The sequence below is a fragment of the Phocoena sinus genome, chromosome 9, assembly GCF_008692025.1.
Source record: "Phocoena sinus isolate mPhoSin1 chromosome 9, mPhoSin1.pri, whole genome shotgun sequence".
In the NCBI taxonomy this organism is placed as follows: domain Eukaryota; kingdom Metazoa; phylum Chordata; class Mammalia; order Artiodactyla; family Phocoenidae; genus Phocoena; species Phocoena sinus.
This window is the reverse complement of record NC_045771.1, coordinates 20,562,237-20,587,309: the sequence shown is the minus strand read 5'-3', so window position 1 is coordinate 20,587,309 and position 25,073 is coordinate 20,562,237. Positions and strand designations below refer to the sequence as shown.

Sequence of the window (25,073 nt, the reverse complement as noted above, 5' to 3'; positions counted from 1 at the left end):
ATCCCTTGAGGTCTGCCCCTCTCCTGATAATCCCACTTCACCTGGATGGTTCACAGGGGAGGAGAAATGAGGAGAATCCACGTACTAAACTAGCCTCCTACCCTGGACAAGAGGATGAATGAATCTCTCAGGTCTCTTCCAAGGTGCAATTCCACAATTGGATAATTTCATGTGATTGTACAGTCGTCCCCTGGGATTTGCACGGGGTTGGTTCCAGGACCCCCATAGGTACCAAAACCCATGGACGCTCAAGTCCCTTATATACAATGGCATAGAACAGTGGACTTCCTGTAGCCACAGGTCCACATCCACAGATACAGAGGGCCGGGAGACTGCATCTCTCCTCTGGACCTTGGCCATCTTCCCCACAGTTCAAAGAAAATAAGGACCTGCTTCTAGACCTGATATCTGGCCAATATGTACCAGGAAGGGTGGAAGATAAAATAGTGAAATATTTCCACACTGGTTGGTAAGTAGCCACTGCCTTCTGACAACTCCCCATTGCCCCAGAAGCCCAGCCTCTTCTCCTAGGATACTGCTCAAGGACCTCCCTAAGGAGGCCTGCCTGGCCCTGCAGGGGACCTCTGGGATCTTGACTCAGCAGTAGGCTTTATGCCCTTGGTGGTGAAATGTTTTGAGAGTCTCGCCTCTCCAGCTCCCTCTTCCTGAATTGAGTCTATTGGGTTGAGAGAAGCTAAGACTGTAAATCCTTGAGGAGAGAGTTGTATGTGATAACCGGGATGGTTTAAAAGTAGTAAGGACGGGGCTTCCCTGGTGGCACAGTGGTTGAGAATCTGCCTGCCAATGCAGGGGACACGGGTTTGAGCCCTGATCTGGGAAGATCCCACATGCCACAGAGCAACTGGGCCCATGAGCCACAATTACTGAGCCTGCACGTCTGGAGCCTGTGCTCCGCAACAAGAGAGAACGCAATAGTGAGAGGCCTGCGCACCGCGATGAAGAGTGGCCCCCACTTGCCACAACTAGAGAAAGCCCTTGCACAGAAATGAAGACCCAACACAGCCACAAATAAATAAATAAATAAAATTTAAAAAAAAAAGTAGTAAGGACAAGTTTTGGTTCGGATCGCCTAGCTGTCCCTACTGCTTGTGGGAGCTGGGAAAGGGGGCGCAGTGACAGGCAAACAGGTAAGGGAACGTGGGCTGTGTTCACCTGCCCCACGCTCCTGCTTTCTTTGTAGGGCTCACATTTCCTCCTTACAGATGGGGTGGAAAGTCCTACTGAGTGAGCAGACACGGTAGTATCACATGGGCATCACGGTCCTTCCTCCTGGGCTCTTCAAGCAGCTACTGAGCAGTCTCTGCCTTTCCCACCTGGCATCTTAAGAAGGCAGAAGGAAGCAGAGATGCTTTTCCTGGCTCTAAGGGGAGGGGAAGCATGGAGATGCTGAGCAGGTGGCCTCAGGTCACCTCGTCTATCATACGCACAGTTGGGAACAGACCCAGCCTAGCCCTTTCCCCTCCACAGGAGGATCGTGGGATTACCACCTCCATTCCGATCGGCAGAGGAGATCTCTGGTGGGACTGCATTCTGTTCTCTATAAGTAGGAGACGTGTTTATGAGATGGAGGCCAGAGGGACTGGTTTCACGGAGGACGGAGGGGCCAAAGTGCTGCCTTTTGATAATAAAGCCTTTGTCTTTCTGGGCTGCCCTCCCCCAGCACTCACCCCACCCCCAGGTCCTGGTGGGAAAGGTCACCATCATGTTATACTTTCACAGAATCTCCATTGGGAGATGTAGAAGATGCCAGGGACCCCTCTGAACTGAAGGTATTGGCCTTTCTGCCCGCCCGTCCATCCCCTCACTGCAGGTTAGCATCTCTCCTGGGCAGGGATGCCACTGACAGCCAAAACCTCAGATGTGAGCCCCAGGAGAAAACAGCCCCGAGGCAAACCCCAGTCCTCAGCAGTGTCTTGTAGAAAAAGTTCTGGTGTCTTGGCCGTCATCCCAATTATGTTCGCCCCATGCTATGATCTGGCTGTCAAGGATGAAAGGAACTTGGGGGTTTTAATGCAAGGAAGTGTTTAGAAACAGAGAGAATGAAAGGAACAAGCTTGTGCTCATATGTTTTCACTTGAATGTATTGCGATCTGGCAGAGGAAGAGGGACGTTTAACTTCTAATTAATGAGCTGCTCCATTTGTCCAAACAGCTCTCCCTTCTCTCCCCTCCCCGCAGATGAAGGCCCCGTCACCTGGAGCGGGGGATGCTCCGCACAGGTTCTATTTCCCTGGTCTCTGTTAGGCAACTCCCACCAATCGAATTGTGTGCGGTCGTCTCCCTGCCCTACTTGAGCCTCAGCCCTGAAATCCCTCATCAACAACTAGTTCTGATGCTTAACTGACAAGACCAGAACCTGTGAAGGATATTTTATGGGCTTGCCTCTTGCCACCAAAATCTTTCTCAAACTGGAACTGTTTTCAATTTACTGACACCAAAGGGCCCGGAAGGTAAGAACAGGCTGTTACTGCCATTGTTACATTCATGGGTATTTTTGGAAATTTGGGTCTTGTCAACTCATCACAAGGCTTTAGCAAGGCCCTGCTTTCAAGTTCTGTTCCAATCTAAGCAAGAGCCACATGAGTCCAGACGTGCTGTTTAGAGTTACATGATCTTTATAAACATAGAGGAACGGAAGACACAGGCAAACAATGTGTCCACTGAAGTGTGAGCAGAAAAGGAGACCCAGAAGTTCTGGCATCCAACCCACTGCCGAGCAGCACCCCTTGTTCAAAGTACACCCCTCACCACCTCCACTTCTCAGTTGCATACCCCAGACTTCCCAGGGCTCTCTTCTCTAGATCATGTAGGTCCTTATGCTTAGAGTATGAGGGATTCCAAATTCCTCCACCAGTCACATCTCTGAGCGTCTTGACCACCCCAGACATTTCTGAAATGGCCTAGCTCCTCCTGACCTCCCCAAATCCAATAAACAACTTCTTTTACTAAGTTCTACCCTCAGGGGGCCTCTCCCAAGCCTTCAGAGTTGCTCAGCTTTCCCCCCACCCAATACCCCCAACAGAGCTGCTCCGGCTGCTTAGAAAGCGCTTCCCTCTGCTCTGCTCATGGCTGGCTCCTTGTCATCCTGTAGATCTCAGGGTGGGTATTTCTTCCTGTCATTCAGAGTAGAGCCCCCCACCTGATGATCCTCTATTTCAACACCCTATTTGTTTCTCTCAAAGTCCTTATTACTTATTATTTTATTTATTGTTTGTTTTTTGTCTTGTCTCCCTCTCTAGACCTTGGCTCCAACTGTTGAATGAACAAATGAATGAATGAATTGGATGGATGGATGAAACTGCACGCCTGCCGCATGCCAGGCACTCTTCCTACACTGGTGATGCAGCATTCAACGAGACAGATGCCCTCATGGAGCTTATCATCTTGCACACAGAGGCCCTGTGGGAAACTGAAATTGTGGGAGGCTTATGCAAAAACCAAAGGGCCTAGAGGCAGAAAGAAGGGAATGGCATCTCATAAGCTGAAAGCTAAATCCAGTATAAATATCACAGAAAATCTATTAGTGCTACCAGCTTGGAGGGCAATTGCTTTTTAATATAATAAGATCTTCCTTGGAGGCGATTATGAGGCCCTGATAGGGATCAGGTGACATGTTGAGGTTTTGCAGATGGATTAATTTCTGTTTACACCTAGTTGCTTGCGGCATGGAGTTCTTGGTTTTCAGGGAGAAGGTGGGAAAGAGGGCCTCTGGAGAAAGCAGCCCGGACAGAATCCTTTAGGTGATATTCTAGGGAGCACATCACCTGCTGTTGGTCATAGGGTGAGCCAGAAAGAAAACCAGGGGCACTGGGGAGGGACCTCCACTTGGGAAACACTGGCCCAAATTTGGGTGGGGCTCCCCTTTCCTTCCCTCCCAAACCTCAAGGGTGCCATTGCTGAGGTGGAGGAACTCCCTGGAACAAAATTCTGGGGTTTTAGAGGCAAAGTCACCTGACACACAAAAGAATCGCAGGGCTGAGGGGTAGGGAAAGAAGGAGGGAGGGAAACAGAAAAGGGTGTTTTTCTCTTACACAGCTCGTCTTAAACGCTGTCTCAAACATCAATACTCTTGTTAATAGATATTCTTCTTCCCTGAGTTTCACACGGAGATAAACTGAGGCTCAGGCACAGTCAAGGACAGACCCAACCACAATAGGGCAGAGTCTGGTTCCTGGCTCACAGCACCGTGACCCAGGGCACACACAGCAAACCCCCAGATCATGACTCTGAAGAGTCCCCGGACAGGGGCTGGTTCACTTTCTCCCAGAGCAGTGAGGTTGCAGCTCACAGGCTCACCGGCCGTGCTTTCCATCTCGAGTGAATCAGGGGTCCTAGAGTGTGTGCCAAAGCCTGCCAGGTACCAAGACCTGGGCACCCCACCAGGACACCTGTGAAACAGGAGCAGTGAGCCTGGGAAGGGTCCAGGGGGCTGTTTTTTTCCCCACCATACGGCAGAAATCAGGGCAGATGCCACCAAGAGGCAACCCTCTGCCCATGCCTCTAAGTTCTAACTTGGCCAGACTCACCCTCAGCATAAACTCACCCTCAACATAAACTCAAACACAATGGGAAAAAAACATCTAAGCCAGTCAATGGTGGCTTATAAGTGGAGTTCCCACACGTCTCTGGTGGCCTGGAACAATCCTGGTTTATGTGAGTCGTGTAGGCAAAATATTAATAATGCCCCCTTTTACTTTAAAACTCTTTTCATTTGGACAACAAATTCTAGGGTCTTCCTACTTGTAATGCACCTGGAAACCCAAATGTTATGGAATCCCCATAGAGATGATGCTATTTTAGAGTATATACACCCACTACTATTAAAACGCCTCACTCCCACCCCCATATTGATGACCCACCACACAAAACTCTCGCTACCCCATACACAACATGCAACCATTAACCTACCACGGTTGCATTATACGTACACGTAAATATTACACACACATAAGAGTATGCACCAGCCACCAGCTATGCTCTTATACTCCTAAATCACCACCTGAGTCTCCCAATCACAGCAAATGGAGCTTCCTCCCTTCCACTGTTTGGGCTTAGACACAACCACACGTATCTTAAAATTGGGGGGAGCACCAGGACAAATGCACACACTCGGATATCCATCCCAGTCAGCTAAGCCTTCAGGGATTTGAAACCAAAAGGTGCTGGTTGCTATAATGGCTACAACCTTGTAAGGACGTGGGTCCAAGTTCGTTAAGAAGCTCTGTGCGGATGAGCCCTGCTGGCTTTGTGATTAATAATCGTAACAGACAGTCAGCTGGAGGGCTTCCCAGCTGTGCCTCCCGGGACCAGTTCTGGGATCCCCTCTCTATCCACCAGTGAGTAATGCTTTGGTTTATTGGAGACTCTCCTTTCATTTTTTATGGCTTCAATTAAGCGACGGGGAGAATCCATCATGTAACCTTCTTGCCGCACTGCTGAAGACTTCCGGAGGGGAAAATATTTATCGAACCCCAAACCATCAGAGGAGAGTCTGTGGTAAACCTAACAGGAAGCTGGGGTAGCAGGGAGGTGACCAAGGTGGTGGGAAAAGTGGAAGAAAATATTCACACAGAGGTTTCCTGCCTGGACAAGAGCCGCACTGACTAAAACATCTGCTCAGTTCACAAACATCAGGCTGCTTTCCCCTCGTCGCATCTAATCCCACACCCCCAGGAAGCCTTCCACCGAATAACCCAGTCACGTGGACTCCTGGAGCCCAACAGGTTCAAGGTGGCCACAAGGACACAGACCCTGGCGAGAGGTGGTCCTCAACGTGAGGGGCACTGGATGCTCATCCAATGGGCAGTCCCTGGCCTTATAATACCCACGGAAACATGGCACCCAGTCGAAAACCGCCCACACTCGTGAAACCCACAATCGCTGGGTTGATAAGAAGGCCAAAGGACCCATTTTCTGGTTGTAACTACAAATTCCTCCCAACACCAACGACAAGAAATCCTCTCCCAGGTCAATTCATTAGAATCCACAACCTCCTATCCTTGGCCCGGAGATGGCCCTTTCCCTCTCCCTGACCTCTGCCCAGGCAGCCCCGTTGGTAAATGGAGCTGCCTCTTATTCTGCCCTTTAAATTATTCACACCCCAATCTTGGCCACTGGCATTAATCTTTCATTTGTTATTTAGACATCTGATTCCTGGGGCAGGATTGAGAGATGTCACTTGGGAGATCAAGTTGGCCAGAGGGAAGGTCTGAAGGGGGTTGGGGACCTGCAGAGCGACAAGGGCCTGCCTGGAATTAATGGGTTTATCACCCTGTTCCCCATCGCCCAGAGGAGACGAGCGAGGCACAGGAGACACATATGTGTCTGAAGGAATGAAATCCTAGGTCCACCTGCTTTCTGAGAAGTTTGAGTGTGTGTGCACATACATGCGTGTGTGAGGACAGGGTGACAGTCACTCAGCCCACATCAGGGCGGGACTGTAGTAGGCTTGTATCTGCCCTGGTGCAGAGCACAGAGGTACCTGGGCATCTACACAAGAGAGCTGGTAGCTGAGCAAAGAGAATGGGAATCAAATAAAAAGGACACCTATGTGAGCCCCAGGAGACAGTATGGTCTCCATATGCTAATTCGTAATCAATAAAGGTTATGCTGTCTTGGTCCCCAAGACTTCACTCTAACAGAAGAGAAAAGATGAAATATACCCCTTCTCCTCCCCCTTCTCCTCCATGCTCTACGTTCATTATCTTGGTGAATACCCACAATGATCCCAGCAGGTAGGATTATTAGTATCAATACGTTCATTTTACAGGTGAGAAAACTGACGCTTGGAAAGGTTAAGTAAGTTGCCCAAGGTCCCGCGGCTAATGAGAGGTCATACAGGGCTCAAGCTAAGGAAGTTTGACTACAGATACAGGGCTCTCAACCAGTGACTTATGAAGAAATAAATAGATAAACACAATAACTACCAAAGAGCATTGGGAAAAGAGGTTAGAGCTGTGCGGTGTGTACTAGATACGTGTATCAAAATTAAATAAAATTTGAGGTCCAGGTCACACCAGCCACATTTCGAGCCCTCATCGTCAATGTGGCTTGTGGATACTGTGATGGCCAGTGCAGATATGACTACTGCCACCATCACTGGAAGTTCTACTGGACAATAGAGGGTTAGAGGGTAATTCAAGATGTTGGTGGAATGGAATGCCCTGCAGGAAAAACATCTGGAGGAAGGATTACATTGACTTGTGAGCTGGTCAGATCCAGAAAGGACAAGAAATGGGGCAACAGGAAAGAAGAGAGCAGAGGGAGTGAGACACAGATCAATAGACTTCATTCAATATCACAGAAGGAAGGAATCTCGAGGATTCACATGCCCAACCCCTTCCCATTACAAATAAGCCCAGTGACCACTCGGGAAGCCACTCCCCTGGGGCACACAGTCAATTAAGTCCAGGGCTCTTCCCATCCCACCCAGCCTGTCACCCTGGGTCCTTTCCATCGTCCTCATTCTTGATCCCTCTTGAGACGTGTACTCAAGAGGCGATTTTCATAACGATCTCACACTATTCTGACTCCCAACAGGTAAGTTTTTTTTTTTTTTTTTCGCGGTACGCGGGCCTCTCACTGTTGTGGCCTCTCCCGTTGCAGAGCACAGGCTCCGGACGCGCAGGCTCAGCGGCCATGGCTCACGGGGCCTAGCCGCTCCGCGGCATGTGGGACCTTCCTGGACCAGGGCTCAAACCCGTGTCCCCTGCATCGGCAGGCAGACTCTCAACCGCTGCGCCACCAGGGAAGCCCCCAACAGGTCAGTTTTGTTTGGGAGCAATGACTGCCATTATCCCTATGGCTGCACCTTCCCTTCTTGTGATGACACAGGGCTGTTCAAGAATGAAAAGTTGGGCCTTTGTAAAAGGGAAGCCATTGGAAAGATAAACGGCAAACCTGGAGCTTGGGGAGCTGCCAAGAAGGACTCTGTTCTCTGCTCTGTCCCTAGGGTGTGGATCAGGGCACATTGGGAGAAGTCAGTAAACACTTCTCAAGTAAACCAGTGGCTGGTGGGGTGGGTGGACGAATGGATGGACAACACCTGTGTAAAAGTCCTTTGGCCACTTTATAGGCTGGGGCCATAGCCCCCCCAACACCGCACCCCACTGCTATTCATCCAAGCACGGGTCCTTCTCCACAAGCCACAGAAAGGGGAAAGTGCCTCAGAACGTAGAACAAATTCAACTGCAACGCCGAGCCCAATATTAAAGAGTGGGTGTAATCCTACTGATGATATCAGGACAAAGAAGGGGTTTATGTCTCTGCAAAGGAATGCTGCCGGATGCCATTCTGCCTGCACTAGGAATCCACAGACTCTCTCCAGGCTAAGTGCATGACCACTCTACGGGGACCCCTGCTTCCCTTCCGGCCCCAAAGATCATTACCTATCTCACTGTGCGAGGCCAATCCATCCTCCTGACGCCTCACTTACCGACCAGGTCTGTCGGGGAGCCTCTGACAGCCAGAGATGAAGTGGCAGAAGGGGCCCCTCGCCTGAAGGCTCTTGGGCACTGTTTTCTCCACTCCTCAGAGAACCGCATTTGCTCCCCCCTTCACAGGGCCTGCGCTTGGGATCAGGGCTGCCTCCTTTGTCTCTCTAGACCCACGTTCCATGGTGTTCCCTCAAAATACATATTCAGCCATTTAAATGAGTAAACTGTTTTGAAACAAAATGAGAAATCTCAGGATACAGACTCTGTCTGGTAGATAAGGAATGAGGTAATGCTTTAGCTCATAAATTCCTTGAGGGCAGAGATTTTATTTCTGTATCTTTTAAATCTGCATTCCCCACATGCAGGAAAATGCTTGGCATATAATAAACCACCAATATAACGGATGAATGAATAAATGAGAGACAGGGAGAGAGGCTGAGAGAGACCCCAATCAGCACTGACCCTGGTCCTCTGGCTGGTACCCAGTCAGCTACTGTTCCATCCCCAGCAAGGCTAGCCTGTTCCTTGGTCGTTGTCTCTTGCTGGGTCCCCTATCTACCTCCTTCAGTTCTGCGGTGAAACTGCTTTCTCTGTAACTGCCTGATTCTCATCCTCTAACGTCTCTCTTCCTAGGTCATTTTGGTTTACTGGGATCAAATTCCCCTAATCCAGTGTCCCTTGCGTTTAAGACTTTTTGAGCTGATTTATGAGAGATTCTGGGCACTGAAAGGGTCTTAGTGATCATCCGTCATCAAGCACCCAGCCAACTCTGCCCTCTGGTTGGCTGGGTCCTCCTGGACTCCTCTGCAGCCCCGTCACCCATACAGAACCATCCTGCTGCCGTCGGTTTTCTTTTATTATTTTTATTTTACTTTATTTTACTATCTTATTTTATTTTATGATCGCACCTCTTCTCAGGTCCTAAAGTGACTTGAACCTAAGAAAGGTTCTCCTCACTGTCTATCAAGGTTCATTCATCCTGCCCCAGGGTTCTCTATCCTAAGTGTCTACCCCAGTCCCTTGGACTGCAAAGGCATATTCAACTCAAATTCTTGGAATCCTTACCTAGGAACTGCTCTTCCTTACAGGATGGTGCAATCTGTTCTCTACTATGATGTGAGGGTCAAAGCTTCCTGCTGAACATGCCCCCCTTGACCCTCCCAAAGTTCCAGAACCAAGATGGACCAAACCCAGCTTAGCTCTTAAGACCTGGAATAGTCTGCTTCCAACAAAGCACATTGTACCATAATGGCTTTTTTTTTTTTGCGGTACATGGGCCTCTCACTGTTGTGGCCTCTCCCGCTGCGGAGCACAGGCTCCGGACGCGCAGGCTCAGTGGCCATGGCTCACGGGCCCAGCCGCTCCACAGCATGTGGGATCTTCCTGGACCGGGGCACGAACCCGTGTCCCCTGCGTCGGCAGGCGGACTCTCAACCACTGCACCACCAGGGAAGCCCACTGTAATGGCTTTTGTTGTCTGATTGTTTAAGGCCTTTATGGAGGATGCTGATGATAAACGGCTTTGAGAATATGAAGCTTGGCTCAGCACCAGTTCATAGACTCACTATTTTAAAGTCAACAGACACACTGGGCACAGTTGGGAGAAAAAAGGGGGAAAGCAGGTAGCCCTGCTCTAATTCCGCCTCTAAGACACAGGCAAATGCTCTTGGAAAAATCAACGCTTTTCCTTCCACTGCATAATGAAAAACGGGTGATGACGAGCAGGTGGAGGAACAGAGGGAAAGGAAAAAGGAGGAAGAGAAAGGTCGGGAAGGGGAGGGAGAGAAGCAAGGAGGAGGTTTGTACTGGTGTTTCTATCCTCTGTACATACTTCCCCTTCGTTTCCTCCACGCCTGATTTCTGCTGTTTTAATGGCTGGGGCCAGTGATCTGTTCCCATCGATCGCTACTGATGTTTTTCAATTATATCTGTGACACTTCGGGCAATATGTTTGTAAACACAAAGCCTTCTCAGATCTTGCCTCTTGTCACCTTGCACAAGAGCCGTCCTTCGTCACTCTCATATCAGCTGTCATTCGAAGGGGTCAGGAAGGGAGCTCCGCGTCCTTGGTCCTGGGCCTTGCTTGCTCTTCTCTTTATGCCAAAGAGCAAACATTCCTCGTTCATTGCCCTCTGGGAAAATGGAAACCTCCCTCTTCAAGTGGGAGAAATATTGGGCGGAAACAAGGAAACAGCCCTACCTGGGGTCGGGCGTCGCATCTTGGCCAGCTTGGACCACAGTGTTCTGGGGGAGGAAGATGTAGCAGGGAATCCTGCACCCACCTTGCTTGAACCTGGGCTTCGGGAACAGACAACCACACCCTGAGCAGACATAGCTCAGAGACACCCATCCAAATTCTATCCCCGATATCCAGGTGAACAGCAGTAAATTTCCTAGGTTCACCTAGACCGGTAGCTTTCTTACATTGTGAACAAAGACCCATAAATAAGAGAAACAGTTCCCATCGTGACTGAGTGCACATATGCCTACTTAACTGAAATAAAAGCTTAAGGAAAGAAAAAAATGTTTCACGAGAAAAATCACCTTACAACAAGTGATGCACTCTGATATTTTCTGCCCGTTCTTCTAGTCTTTTTTTTAACCTTTAATGCTGACCATCGCGTTCCACTAAGTTGACTCATGACTGAGTTGTGGGTTGTGATCCCACAACGCACAACTAGTCTAGTTTGAAGAAATATTGGACTAGACCGGGGTCAACAAACTTCTCGGTAAAAGCCAGGTGAGAAATATTTTCAGCTTTGCAGGCCATATTACCTGCCACAACTCCTCACTTTTGCTGTTGCAGCAGAAAAGCAGCCACAGACAATGAGTAAACAGACAAGTGTGCCTGTGTTCCAATACCACTTGCCTTACGTACACTATAATTCAAATTTCATATAATTTTCACGTGTCATGAAGTATCGTTCTTCTTTTGATTTTTTAAAAACCATTAACTAATGTAAAAAACATTCTTAGCTTGTGGGCTGTACAAAATGAGGGAGTGGTCCAGATTTGGCCTGTGGGCCGTAGTTTGCCAGCCCCCAGCGCACATGATGTCCACCAGCGCTTGGGGTGAGTCTGCCAATCCTCTCCAAGGGTTCAGGCATCCATGCAACGCCACGCCACAGCCGCCCCTAGTCAGGGTCAAGCCCATGTTGATCTTGTGCCTCTGTGTGAGCATCTGAGCTCTAACATGTTCAATGAATGGTCACGGTTCCCCTGAACACTTTTCTCAGAGAGAGGGAGTGTTTCCTCCGTCACGGGTTTCTCACGCTGTCTTGAAGCATCTCTTTGCTCGCTTATCTTCTCCGTGAGACTGTGAGCCAGTAGATCCAGAAGCTGCGGGTCCAGGGGAGGGCAGGAAAGCCTCTGTTCTTTCCGAGCCTTTTCTTGGCTCATGGAGGCAACCTACTCAGGAACTCATTCCCAGCTTCTCCACTCTCGGGCTTCAGCGGACCTCAGCCCCACCAGCTAATCTAAAGCCACAGGGGCCCCAGGCGTCCCCCAGATGCCCCAGCACAACAAAAGGCTCTTCACTTCCACGTACCTGAGTAGGAATGAGAACATTCCCTTTTTTTTTACACTATGGTAAAATGCACATAACATTAAAATTTACCACCTTAACCCTTTTTAAGTGTAGAGTTCACTAGCAATAAGCAGACTCACACTGTTGTACAACCAATCTCTAGAACTCTTTTCATCTTGCAGAACTGAAACTGGACCCATTAAACAATTCCCCATTCTCCCCCACCGCACCGCCCCCCATCTCCTGTAAACCACCATTCTGACTCCTGTCTCCCTGGATTGACTACTCTAGGTGTCATATAAGTGGAATCAAACAGTATTTGTTCGTTTATGACTGGCCTATTTCACTTAGCGTAATGTCCTCAAGGTTCACCCGTGTCATAGCACATGTCAGAGTTTCCTTCCTTCTTCAAGTTGAATAAGACAACACTTGATTTTAAAACATGGGTCTCCAAATTTTCCTAGGAAGTGAGAGCATAGCTGGGCCTTTCCCAGATTTAATACAAATTTCAAGACAAACTCTCTTCATATTTCCCCCCAGCAATATCGAGGTTGGATGCCACGCCATATCTCACGTCATGACTCTGTTCTTAGAACACTCCCTGGTCTGATTCACCCTCTCACTCATATTTAGTGTGCTGGCAGGGAGACAGAGCAGCCTTTATTTGGGGCTGAAATTCCCAGATTTAAATCTCAGCTGCTTCTTCGCCATATTAGCTAAACGTTCTGACCAGAACTTCATCTGTAAGATGGAAACACCCACCTTGTATGTGATGATGTTGTAAAAAAATGAGATGAAAAGCAAATTATCTAACACAAAGCTTAGAACTTAGTACTCAAAACTATAACTATTATTAGCCCAATTAATCATTTCCAGGGTCACAGTCTGGTTCCTAATATCCCAAATGAACCCTGGAGATCCTCCAGGAGAATCCCAGAACCTCTTTTTTGAGATGCCAAGTGAGTTGCTACAAAAAGTACCGTAGTCGGAGCCTGGGACTCAGGTGTCAAATATGCCACTGCTTTCCTGTGACCTGGGCAAGCCATCGTCTTTCTATCCCCCAGCCTCTTTCTCTGTGAAGTTTAACAAATAAAGCCTCTAAAATCTTTCTCACAATGAGGCAATGTCTTCAAAGGGCTCCGAGCTTTTCCTAGGGAGGTCATTGTCAAATGTGTACCTGTGGTTACAACAAATGCTAATACTTTGGGAACTAATTCACCCAGTTGGTCCCTGAATGCTTTGAGTCTTCACTCTATGCCACGACCCATCCAAGGGGCTGGGAAACAAGGATGAGCTAGCTAGTGACCCCAGTACCCGTCGACATGCATGGCTGTGCACATGTGTGATCCAGAGACTGTGACTTATGTAGAACAACGGGTGCCTTATCCAGACCAAACTGATCACCCACCTCAGAGAGGAGGAAGGGGAGAAAGTTAACATCTATTGGGGATCTATTGTGTTCTACCAGGTATTCTACACCCACAGTGACATTTAATCCTTCTCATGTATGAGCACATAGAAAGAAGCACAGTGAGGATATGCAATTAGCCCAAATTCACACATCTGGTATCTCGTAAAGCTGAGATCAAAAACAGGTTTGTCTGCCTCCAAAATCTATAAAGTTTCCACTCTTCCAAACAGCCATTCTAATGAGAACCAATCCTAAATGTCCATCATAAATCCATCCAGAGATGGATTCACACTGGTGCTATCTAATGACCTGGCTCTCGTTCCCTTTCTGTCTCCTTTATGGCTCAAGCTAATTAGTGATGTGCTCAGTCCAACATCCAGTGGCCAATTTATGGTCCACTGGGTTCGCAGAGGGAAGGGAAGTAGCATTCATTGAGCGCTTTCCAAGACCCCGGCCCTGTTCCAGGAACTCCTGGCCACACATTAGCTCTCTTAATCTTCATAATAACCCTGTAAAGTGGGTAATTACCCCACTGGACAGAGGGTCAGAAAGGTTAAGTAACTCTAGACAACCCAGAAGGTGGATGGACAGACAAGGTGGTCCAGCACCGCGGGAAACCTCTGAAGGTGAGACCCTCAGGCAAACCCTCCCATAGCCGAGGGCACCAAGCCTCCCTGCCTCGTCAGCCTCGGAGACCCAGGGAAAAGGAAAGTGGGTCATTTATCATTCCTGTCCCTCCAGCCCCTTGAGGTGGCTCAGATTGGTTACACAAGGCCTGAGCTGCGTTCATCCTCTCTAGCCTCCCAAGTGGGCATGACGGAATTATCCAAGAAGGGTAAGTCAGATGGTAAAAGCTGCCCTCCAGAGGGCTGCACGTTTCCAGCACTGTACTAGATACTTTGCATCCATGATCTCAATTGTTTTTTTGGGGTTTTTTTTTGCGGTACGCGGGCCTCTCACTGTTGTGGCCTCTCCCGCTGCGGAGCACGGGCTCCGGACGCGCAGGCTCAGCGGCCATGGCTCACGGGCCCAGCCGCTCTGCGGCATGTGGGATCTTCCCGGACCGGGGCAGGAACCCGTGTCCCCTGCATCGGCAGGCAGACTCTCAACCACTGCGCCACCAGGGAAGCCCTCAATTCATTTTTATAACAGTAATACCAAGTCTTTATTTCCACTTTGCACAATTTGTGTATTATTTTATTTGATTGCTGCCAACAGACCAGAGCTTACAAAGCGATTCTCCCGAGCTCACCCAGTTGGGAAGTGTAAAGCCAGGATTCAGACCCTGCTCACCCAGCCTATCCAATCTGTCCTCTGCCACAAACACACTGCAGGGGCAGCCCCACCCTCCATTTGACTGATGGGTAAAACTGAGTCCATAAGCAGAGCAGGGCAGTGGTTGCAAACTCGGGGCTAGACAGTCCCAGTCACACTTCTATCTGGCTTTCCTAGAGATGGTAATGGAGCCAAAGAGAGGAGGTGAGCTGGGAGAAAGCCTTGATAAAAGCTAATGTTGAAAAATAAAACTGAGTAATCTATTTAATTGTTCATCACTCCTCCCTTCTGCAATAGCACAGCATTTTAAACAATTCTACTCCTCCCTGAAATGATCCAGTAACAAAATATCTGATTGTGACGGGTCCCCCCTCCCGCCTTCTCGGCTGCTGGATGTTTTCTGTTTATCCCGGTTCTGTGTCTTCGTAATTGTGTTATTCACATAGCAACGCACGGGGATGGAAGGACTAGAGCCAGCAGCGCCTGCACCAAGGGGATAACGGGACGTCCCTCCAGGAGGGTGCACCGCTCTCCCCTGGACCCCCCAGGCCACGGGGAGCAACACCCACGGCGACCCCCTGGGCTGCACTGCCCCGGACCGTCTCCTGAGCACGCCCTTTAGCCAAGCAAGGAGCCAAGCGTTTGTGAGGACACCACACGCCTGGGCTCTGCCCCCTTTAGGTTCAACTTGGAACTGTTCTTGGAATAAACAGCCTACCCGCAAATGGCACATTCTGCCAACATGTGGTTTAGCAGCTGCCAAGCTCTGTGCTAGGGCTGTGGCCTGGCCAGGGTGCGAGTCCTGCTTGGGGTTAGCCCTCCACGTACCCGCCCCACCCATCCATCCTCCTTGGAAGCCACTGTGAAGGCATCTCTCAGGCCCACCTTAGGGCCCGGTGTCTTGCACCAGGTGAGCGAACCACTACAGCCCCTGCCCTTCCCTGGCCACCCTCTCCACATCCCCTTCCCAAGGAAGCCGTCCGGAACGCAGAAAACCTTTCTCCCCGACCCGCACCCCCCCCCACCCCGCCCCCGCTGCCAAACCCATAAAAGGGCTGGCGCCGGGCCCCTGTCCTTGGAGGCTGCGCAAACGCTCGGGTTGTGTTGGTCTCTTCTGTGCCTCCCCAGTGCCAAGATAATAAAGTGGGAGAGTTCTTCTCCTCCTTCCAAAGTGCAGACCAATTCTCATTTTTTAAAATTACCATTGGAGAACTACACTTAATTAGCCATTTTAAAGGAAAGCTTTTTTTAAAAAAAAAAAAGTCATAAATTTCTAACTGGCCACAGCTTGGAGCCACACTTTTAAAGCTAATTGTGTGTTTCTGGTACTAACAGGGGAACTGGTAAGTTAGAAGCGGATTTTATGACCTGGGTGGGAAAGAGGAGGGACACAGAGGTCTGACCCGGGCCGGGAGGGTTAATTTCTATTTATTGGAATGCGTGGGCCTCTCTTCATTCCCCCTCTCCCTCCTCTTCAACATCCCCACCTCAAGTCCTGCCTTGGTCAGGGGTACCTGCCTTTCAGCTGAATGAGAGGCAGGCCAGCAGGCGGACACCCAGCCAGGCATGGATACGAGGAGGTAGAAAGGGAAGAGAAAAAGGGAGAGGAGAGGGATGCTGGAAGGAACAGAAAAGACAGGAGCCACGGGCAGGTTCCAGGAGCCTGTTTCTCACTTGCGCCCTCCCATTAAACACCGCATCGTGTGCCGGGTGGGACCTGGGCAGCCCGTTCCAAACTGGAGGCCGATGGGGCCTCTGCAGCCCTTTGGCTCCCTGCAGGCAAATCCTGCCCGGTGGCCCCCAACTGCCTGGCCCTGAATCTGAGAACACACTTCATAACATGCAGGCGAGAGGTTCTGAGGTGCCTCTTTCAGGGGGAAGGCAGGACAGTGGGGTTCTGGTTCCTGGGGGAGGGGCAAGAAGGCCTCCCCACCAGAGGGGAGGCTGTGTACAAACGGGGTTGAAGAAAGAAGGGAGGCCAAGGAAAAGAGTGACCCCTCCCAGTGCCCCCAATTCTCCTGCAGCACCACCCGCCAGCGCCAGCCCATCGCCGGCCTTCCACTGTCCCGCAGTGACACCCAGGAGAGCTGCCAGCCAAGGGGGTGAGAGCGGGGCCCCCCTCGCCTGGGGCACCGCTCCTCGGGCTGGGCCGTGGGGCAGAAGCTAAGGGAAGAATGGGGCTCCCCGACCCCTGACCCCACGGTGAGGTCCACACGTGTGGCCAGTGTCATGTGTGCCTGACCCTGGGTGTGACCTCCTCGCTGGTGGAGCAGAAGCAGGTGTCTGAGTTTTATTAATGGAAGAAGTGAGGCTCGGACATGAGAAACCATTTGCTCCAGTGGCAGATCCGTACGTCTGCCTCAGCCCTTGTAACGCTATTCTTCCCTCGTGAACACCCTGACTCCTATATGTTAAAGGAGATCACAGAGAAATCACACCCAGGCTGGAACCGTGCTCTGGAAAGCCTACAGCCTGCGTTCTCAAGGGGACAAGAGCATCCCCAGGAGGGTGAAAATGGAGGGCAAACAACCCTCTTGGATATTACAACGGTCTGTGGCCCTCTGAAGCTCAAATTCTCGTACCTTAGCATACCTTTGCATTTGGAAGAATTGTAAATTAGTTTACTTTTTCTTCTAGTGGAGGAAGGTGATAAGGAGAAAAAGGTTGAGAAATGCTGGCCTAGGCAGGGGCCACCCAGGCTGGATCCACCGATGCCCACCCAGCCCCCCGGGGATCAACCTCAGCTGGCTGAACGGGAAATGGGGCACAGGAGCGGGCTCTGCTCGGAGACCCATCAGGGAACCCTAGATGTCCCGACAAAGGCAATCCCGAGCTTTAGAGATGCCAGCAGTCTTGGGGATTGAAGCAGTACCAGGTGGGCCAACTGCGGGAGATGCTGCAACGCTATGTGTTCTGCCAGGTCAGAGGAAAGAGCTTCCAGAACACAGAATGCCCTGGGACCTCTTCCCACCCCTCGCCCCAGACCTTGAGCCTTAAGAGAGATGGGGTAGTAGCTGGACTGGCCAGGTGGCCTGCTGGGGCAGGAATGGAGTGTGGGGCTAAGAGGATTCGGGGCCTTGAACATGGCCAGTGGAGCCTAGGTGCTCGGGGTGGAGGACTGAGGGGGAGGGAGGGACTTTGGGTTCCCAGCACTCCATGGGCACCCCTCACACACCCCCTTTCCCCTCTCTCTGGCTCCAGAGGCTGGAAAAGAATAAGGGGGGGGGGAGGGAGAGAGAGAGAGAGAGAGAGAGAGAGAGAGAGAGAGAGAGAGAGAGAGAGCCAGCCAAAGGAAGGACACCTTGCCTCCCGCCCCACCCTCACACGCACCAGTGACGGTTCCTCGGGTCTCCACCCCACCCAAAGTGACCCTGGGCTGAATCCTCCAAGCAAGTGGTACAGCTTCCGCTTGACCAGTCTCTGCCTCAGTGGGCAGCTTCGGTCTGGTGGGAAGAGCTTGGAATCAGGCATACTTGGCTTCAAGCATGGTGTCGACATCGTGGCACCTGGAAAGTCAGGGTCCCAGGGATGGGCTCTACCTGTCTCCATCTTCTGTGCCCAACGCCTCCTCTAGTACCTGTCACACACGGGTGCTTCGACCGTTTGTGACATCATTTACTCCTTCTTTTCCCAATAGGAAAAGGGGCATCGCTGTCTCCCCTCCCTCAGAGGGGCTCTGTGAACGTTAACAGACATGGCGCTGATGACCTGCCAGGGCGGGCATCTCTTCAAGCACCAGGCAGGGCGGGCGGCTCTGCCGCATCCAGCTCGTCTGCCCTTTCTAGAAACTCAGCACTTTTACTGGAAGCCGTCTCATTTTGTTTCTGCAGGCAGGTGAGGAGAGGAATCAGGGAGGGGAGGAGGTCATGGTCGCAGACTAGGTTGCACACCTTAAGGAAGACCGGGGGGCGGAGAGATGCCCCAGATGCTCCCCCACCAATACGTGCTGTCCTCTGCCTGGTCCCGCAAGGCGCTGTGCAGCCGGGGAACACATTCCTAACAGCAGGTCCTGCAGGAAGCATTTATTTGGGTCCCTTTCCTGGGGTTCTGGCCCAAAGAAGGGGGCACCCCGGCTTCTCCCCCCAGGAGACACTACCAAGAGCCCCAACTCACCCACCTGGGCCCAAATCAGCAGGAAGCCCCCCATTCTCCCTCCACAGGCCCTCGCTGGCTTTCTGGGGGTGATGGATGGCTCGAGTTGCTTTTTTTTTTTTTTTTTTTTTTTGTCAAGAAAGCACAAACAATTCGAAGCCACAAGGGAAGGGCCCTGCTCCCTGCTGACTGGCAGAATCCCCAGGGAGCCCTACCAGCATCACAGAGGCAGCAGAGAAAGGGCAAACAGCCGGTCTGTGGAGCCGGGAGCAGCAGGGAGGGTTGTCATTTGTGAATGATTAAACCAAAGCTCCCAGCCCCTCAGTAAACGCTTCTTCTTGCCACTCCCACCCCCAGACACAGGGGCCCGTGAGGGGCGGCCCTCTCTGCCCCCACCCTGGGCCCACCCCCTCAGATGAGGCCTCCAGTGCACGGCCTGGCCCCGGCCGGCCGGCCGCCAGCTCCTTGCCTGCTTCCCCACTCCATTCCGGTCTGCAATTGTTTCCAGCCAGTTTAGGAAACAGCTTCAGAGAACAATTAGAAAAGATAACGAGGATGAATTACATAATTACAGTCCGCCTAGATCTCGGGTGCTTCAAAAAAAGGCTACACTGAGTCCAAACAGGGATCAATGTAAGGAAAAAGATGGTGGTCCTGGGGAGCGGTGGGCGCACAAGGACTGGGACCCTGGGCGGGGGAGCAGCCAGGGAGCTCCTGTGTCCGCCCGCTGGCCAAGCTGGTGCCCTCGTGGCTCCCCAGGCTAAAGCCTCAGAAGACAAGTCTGGGAGGCCCAGAGCTACCCTCATGCAGTGCAGACCACTGGACAGAAAAGGGCTCGTAGACCAAAGAAGTGTAACCACCTGTGAGGACGATGGGCCCTTAGAGAACATGCAGCCCAAACTTTTTTTTTTTTTTACATGTTTATGGGAGTATCATCGCTTTACAATGTTGTGTTAATTTCTGCTGTATAACAAAGTGAATCAGCTATATGCATACGCATATCCCCATATCCCCTCCCTCTTGTGTCTCCCTCCCCACCCTCCCTATCCCACCCCTCTAGGTGGGCACAAAGCACTGAGCGGATCTCCCTGTGCTATGCGGCTGCTTCCCACTAGCTATCTGTTTTACATTTGGTAGTGTATATATGTCCATGCCACTCTCTCACTTTGTCCCAGCTTACCCTTCCCCCTCCCCATGTCCTCAAGTCCGTTCTCTTCGTCTGTGTCTTTATTCCCGTCCTGCCCCTAGGTTCATCAGAACCTTTTTTTTTTTTAGATTCCATATATATATATATATATATATATATATATATATATATATATATCTGTGTGTGTGTGTGTGTGTGTGTGTTAGCATACGATATTTGTTTTTCTCTTTCTGACTTACTTCACTCTGTATGACAGACTCTAGGTCCATCCACCTCACTACAAATAACTCAATTTCGCTTCTTTTTACGCCTGAGTAATATTCCATTGTATATATGTGCCACATCTTCTTTATCCATTCATCTGTCGATGGACACTTAGGTTGCTTCCGTGTCCTGGCTATTGTAAACAGTGCTGCAGTGAACATTGTGGTACATGAGTCTTTTTGAATTACGATTTTCTCAGGGTATATGCCCAGTAGTGGGATTGCTAGGTCTTATGGTAGCTCTATTTTTAGCTTTTTAAGGAACCTCCCTACTGTTCTTCATAGTGCCATGCAGCCCAAACTTATGAGGACCAAAGACATAGAGAAGAAGAGGTCTTACCCCCAAGAACTCAGGATACCAAACCCCAAGCCAAGGCTTTGTCCATCTGCAGGACCCTGAACACCTGCCTTTGATCCCCAGGCCAGCAGCTGACTGGCCCTGCAGACCGGGAAGTCCTTTATTCTTAACCAAAAAGGATGGGTATAGAAAGAACTTCATCCTCTAGCATAAGGCTCATAAACTTATCCTGTAAAGGGCCAGAGAATAAATATTTAGGCTTTGTGGGCGAAGTCATCTCTGTTGTAACTCCTCAACTCTGCCGTTACAGCACATAAGCAACCACAGACAAGATATAAACAAATGAGCAGGGCTGTGTTCCAGCAAAACTTTATTTATGGACACGGCAATTTGAATTTCATATTTTCACATGGCATGAAATATTATTCTTCTTTTGATATTTTTCCCCAACCATTTAAAAATGGAAGAACCATTCTTCACTTGAGGCCTATACAAAAACAGGTGGCCGGCCAGATCGTGGACTGGAGTTTGCTGACCCCTGCTCCAAAACATTGCTAGAAAAGTTGGTATTGCTCTAATTGCTCCACACCCAGAGCCTAAACATGACTCTGTGGACTCAGCACGGCGTCTGGAAGGTCATGGTGGTCAGTCTTTTTTGGGTCACACTGACATGTTAACCACAGGAAGCCCTCAGGAAATCACCCTAATAGTCTTGGTCAAGACATCCCTGCCATCTGTGAACAGCCGGTCCCCAGGAGTAAGCTGGGCAAGCGGAGGAGAGGTTTCCCTTGCCGGACAAGCAGTTCCTCCTCAGAAGAGGACCGAAGAGGGGCTTTGTTCCAATTTGCCCCTCTCTAGATAAGACAGAGAAGGTCTCCTGGCATATAAGATCTTTAAGGACCAACCTCCTGGCTTTCTATGCAGCACATCCCAACCTAACACTGTGCCCTCCTGCCGCCTCTCCTTTTAGCATCAGAGAGTATCAAGCACCTTCATTCATTCAAAGCAATTGTGTTGCATGTCCTCCACGGTACTATGCCAGGTGAAAATCGGGCACAGATGTCAGGCACACGCTGGTACCACGTCTCCATGCAGTTAGTACCTTAAGGGCTGGGACCTATTATTCCTCTTTCATCCCCAGCTCCCAGCACTGCATGGGAGAGGCTCAGAAAACGTTGAACGAATGAGTAAATGAATGGATGCGCAAGAGGGAAATGGTGAGTGGCGTAAGACACATCGAACCCTATGCCAGTTGAGAGGAGGGAGAATTTGTGCCCGGCTGAGGAAATCAAGAAAGGCCCAATGACAATGGAGGCAGCTGAGCTAAGCCTGACAAGATGGGTGAGATCTGGGTGTGTACAGTTGGGGCCTAGAGAGAGAGGAGAGAAGAAATTCCAGCCAGAAGGAATAACCAGCAAGGGCCTCAGGCGTGCTGGCATCTAAGAGTCCCAACAGTTCAGCCTGCTGATTCCTGCATGCAGCGAGAGGAATGACAATGAGGGTTAGGAGCCCAGAGGTGAGCTTTCTCTAGATCGCCCGAGGCCCCAGAATGGCAGGCAAAGGAGCTTAAACTTGTACAGGTGTTGAGTCTTCCGAACAGAGGTGGTTGGGTGGCAATGAGATTAGGAAAATTAATATGGCAGCCAAGTACATAAGGACGGGAATAAACAAGGGAGACAGAAGAAGCAGGCGGGTTGGGCCACTCGTGGGAGGAGCAGAAGAATGGCCTGGGATGACGGGGCTGGGTGGGGGGGGGGCCCGTAACGTGATTAGTGGTTACGAGTACACACCCCGGAGTCAGAGAAGCTGGGCTCAAGTCCAGCCCCAGCGCTGACTCACTGTAAATGGTCAGTCCTCACTGGGACCCAGCTTGCGCATCTGTAAGATGGAATAAATGTAAGAAAATGGAGCAGTCACCTCGTAGGATCGTTGTGACGTGTAGATGAAGTTACACATGTGAAGTGCTTACATACGCTCAGTACACATTAGCTGCCTGCTACTTTTACACCAGAATGACTCCACAACGCTAGGTAAATTCATAACTCATAAACACGCTCTCTGAGGGCTGTGATATATACTACATACTCCTATGTGACCCGCGGTCAAATTGTGCCCATTGTTCAGGCGTCACATTTGGACCAGGGCAGCTTCTTTTCAGCAGAGGGGCGAGTAGCTGAGAGCGTTCTACAGTCCCCACTGCTTCTCTCTCACCCTCCAAACCCTGGACCGTGGGGCTCTCACCACTCCCTCAGGAAGCTGACATACCTCCCTGGTCACCCCCCAGAGTCAGCTAGTGGCAGCCAGCAGCCAGAAAGGTACGGCCCCTCACAGGACTTGGGTCAGGAAAGTCGTGCTCGACAGAAAGCTCCCAGACCCCACCACTGGGGGAGGGAGGGAGTCTTGACCCACAGGCCAAAGGCCTTTTGTCTTAGAACACAGAGGCGTCACAAAGGGATTCGAGCCAAAGCCTCTGGCTAGCAGGCACGTCTAGGGGCCCTCTAATATGCCAGGCCTGTCTTTCGGATGCCTCAAGATTAGTGGTCAGCTACTTGTTAGGCTCCGAGCTGCTGGGAAAATGATCGGCATCATGGCAGACAGAGCACAGGTGTGCACGATGCTGGCGGCCGCAGCCGGCATCTGGACATCACCACTCCCTGCCGTGTAAACTACATAAACAAGGACAGCCGTTACGTGAGGGTCCATGAGGTGACACGCGCTCAGCACACACTGTAGTCCAGCACTGGGACCTCTGGCGTAAAGGCAGAGGACTCTGGAATTCAGGGCCGAGACTGAGGATTTGCTCACCACCTGAGATGGAGATGAGGGCCTCTCCTCCCTCAAATGAACACATGCCTCAGACCTGGGCGGAGGACGTGGCTTTAACCAGCCTCCCCGCACCGTACCCAACCCAAGGCCTCAGTTGTGGGTTCCACCCCACCCACTCTCAGATGGCCCCTTATCCCCCTGGGGGCTCTGTGTTTCTGCACATGGTCCAGCCTCTTCTCTGCCCTGGTCCAATTTCTGTCCACCCCCCTCCCTTCCAACTAGCTGGATCTCCCATCTCTGCATCTGAAGGAAACGTAACTCTGACGGAAGACTCGCCTGCCAGCCACTCGTGAGCCGTTCCCAGAGACGCCCGGAGTCAGCCCCCTTTGCCACTCCCTTCAAATCCCATTGACGACTGACCACGTCTCCTAAGACCAGGAATGCCAGACCAAGGCAGGAGGAATGGGGATTTTTAAAAAAGAGAAAAAAAAAAAACATCCTTCAGTTCCCAGGGCACCTCTCCACACAGCCCAGCTCAGCAGCACTGCCAGCCGGTTGCCACTGGCAACCAGGCAATCCTACTTTTCTGGTCCCAGATATAATCATCGTAATCAATACAGAGTATTTATCCCACTCTTTGGTTTCAAGGAACTCAAAGCTTTTCACATCTATTATTCTTTCTTCACTAACATGGGGGAGACGTGGGGAGGAAGTGTGTGTGCAGGGGGGAGGGGTGGGCAAGGACTAGACTGCTGCCTCTATTTAACAGATGCAAAAACTGAGGGAAGGCGTAAGAAGGGGCAGGCTGTAAAGTACTGCCCATGAGCAGAGAGCACTGTTAACAGTGATCGGCAGGTGATGGTGCTTTCACGTATATGCTGCATCTGCTTCTCACACCATCCATCCCTGGAGGCAGGCTCATTTCATCCTCTTACAAGATGAGGCCGGGAAGATTCAACGATTTGTCCAAAGTCATACAGCTAGAAATGGCATTGCTGAAACTCGAATTGGGCTTTTGAGTTCCGTGTCAGTGTTTTTTTTTTTTTTTTCCCCATAACATCTCTGCAAAGAATTATAACACACTCTTAGAGTTATCATGTCTCTTCTACGTGCTGCCATCATACCACTGTAAATGCTAATCGTTCTGCTTGCTCTTATGTAGGTAATTCTCTCGAGCTCTGGTTGATACCAGTACTCGATCGGCAACAGGGACAAAACGACAAGGTTAAAGTATTCGACTGGGTTGACAGATTTAGGAGCTATATTTCATTTCCGAAGTTCTATGGATATCCCCTTACCAAAGTAAAATTTTTGAAAAAAGAATCAATATTTTTGACTGTGAAAATCATTCATCACTTTTGACAACTATGTGATGTTGCCTGTTATTACAGCAACTGGTTTGATGTCACCCTTTTATCATAATGGCCAAAGTGATGCTGGAAACATGCCTTTGGGTCCCTAAAGTGGGCGAGGCACATCCTCCAACACCTTCCATCCTAAAATAAACGCCAGCAAAGGCTTCGGTGCCCATCTTGCTAGTCAGTGCTAAGCAGGCAGCTTGAGGTAAAAGGACAGCAAATAAAACACACCTGACAGAGGACACGTGACCATAAGCAAAGCCATTCGAAACAGGATGTTTTTCTGGGTTTTATGTGTAGTACGGACACCACCAAAAGAGGAGAGTGGCTGGCTTGCGTCTGAAGCTGCCACTCTGTTCTCAGAACAAAGAATCAGCTGGATACCACCTTACCTTTTACCATCTTCCTAACTTAGACTGAGGCTCGTTTTACTGCTTGGAAGGAGAGGCCCCCAGACAGAAGAGCCCACCTGGGACACCCCA

At 50.5% G+C, this 25,073-nt stretch overlaps 1 protein-coding gene across 5 annotated transcripts in view; it reads right to left on the bottom strand.

The window, feature by feature from the left end:
• PLXNA4 (plexin A4) overlaps positions 1-25,073 on the bottom strand; it is a 373,377-nt gene that overhangs the window by 278,865 nt on the left and 69,439 nt on the right. Inside the window, exon 4 of one of the 5 annotated variants that reach the window (XM_032643655.1) lies at positions 15,237-15,255. The exons of the other annotated variants lie outside the window; for them this stretch is intronic. Within the exon in view, the coding sequence (XP_032499546.1) occupies positions 15,237-15,255 (19 nt within the window). The remainder of the gene's footprint in view (positions 1-15,236; positions 15,256-25,073) is intronic. 5 annotated transcript variants of the gene reach the window in all.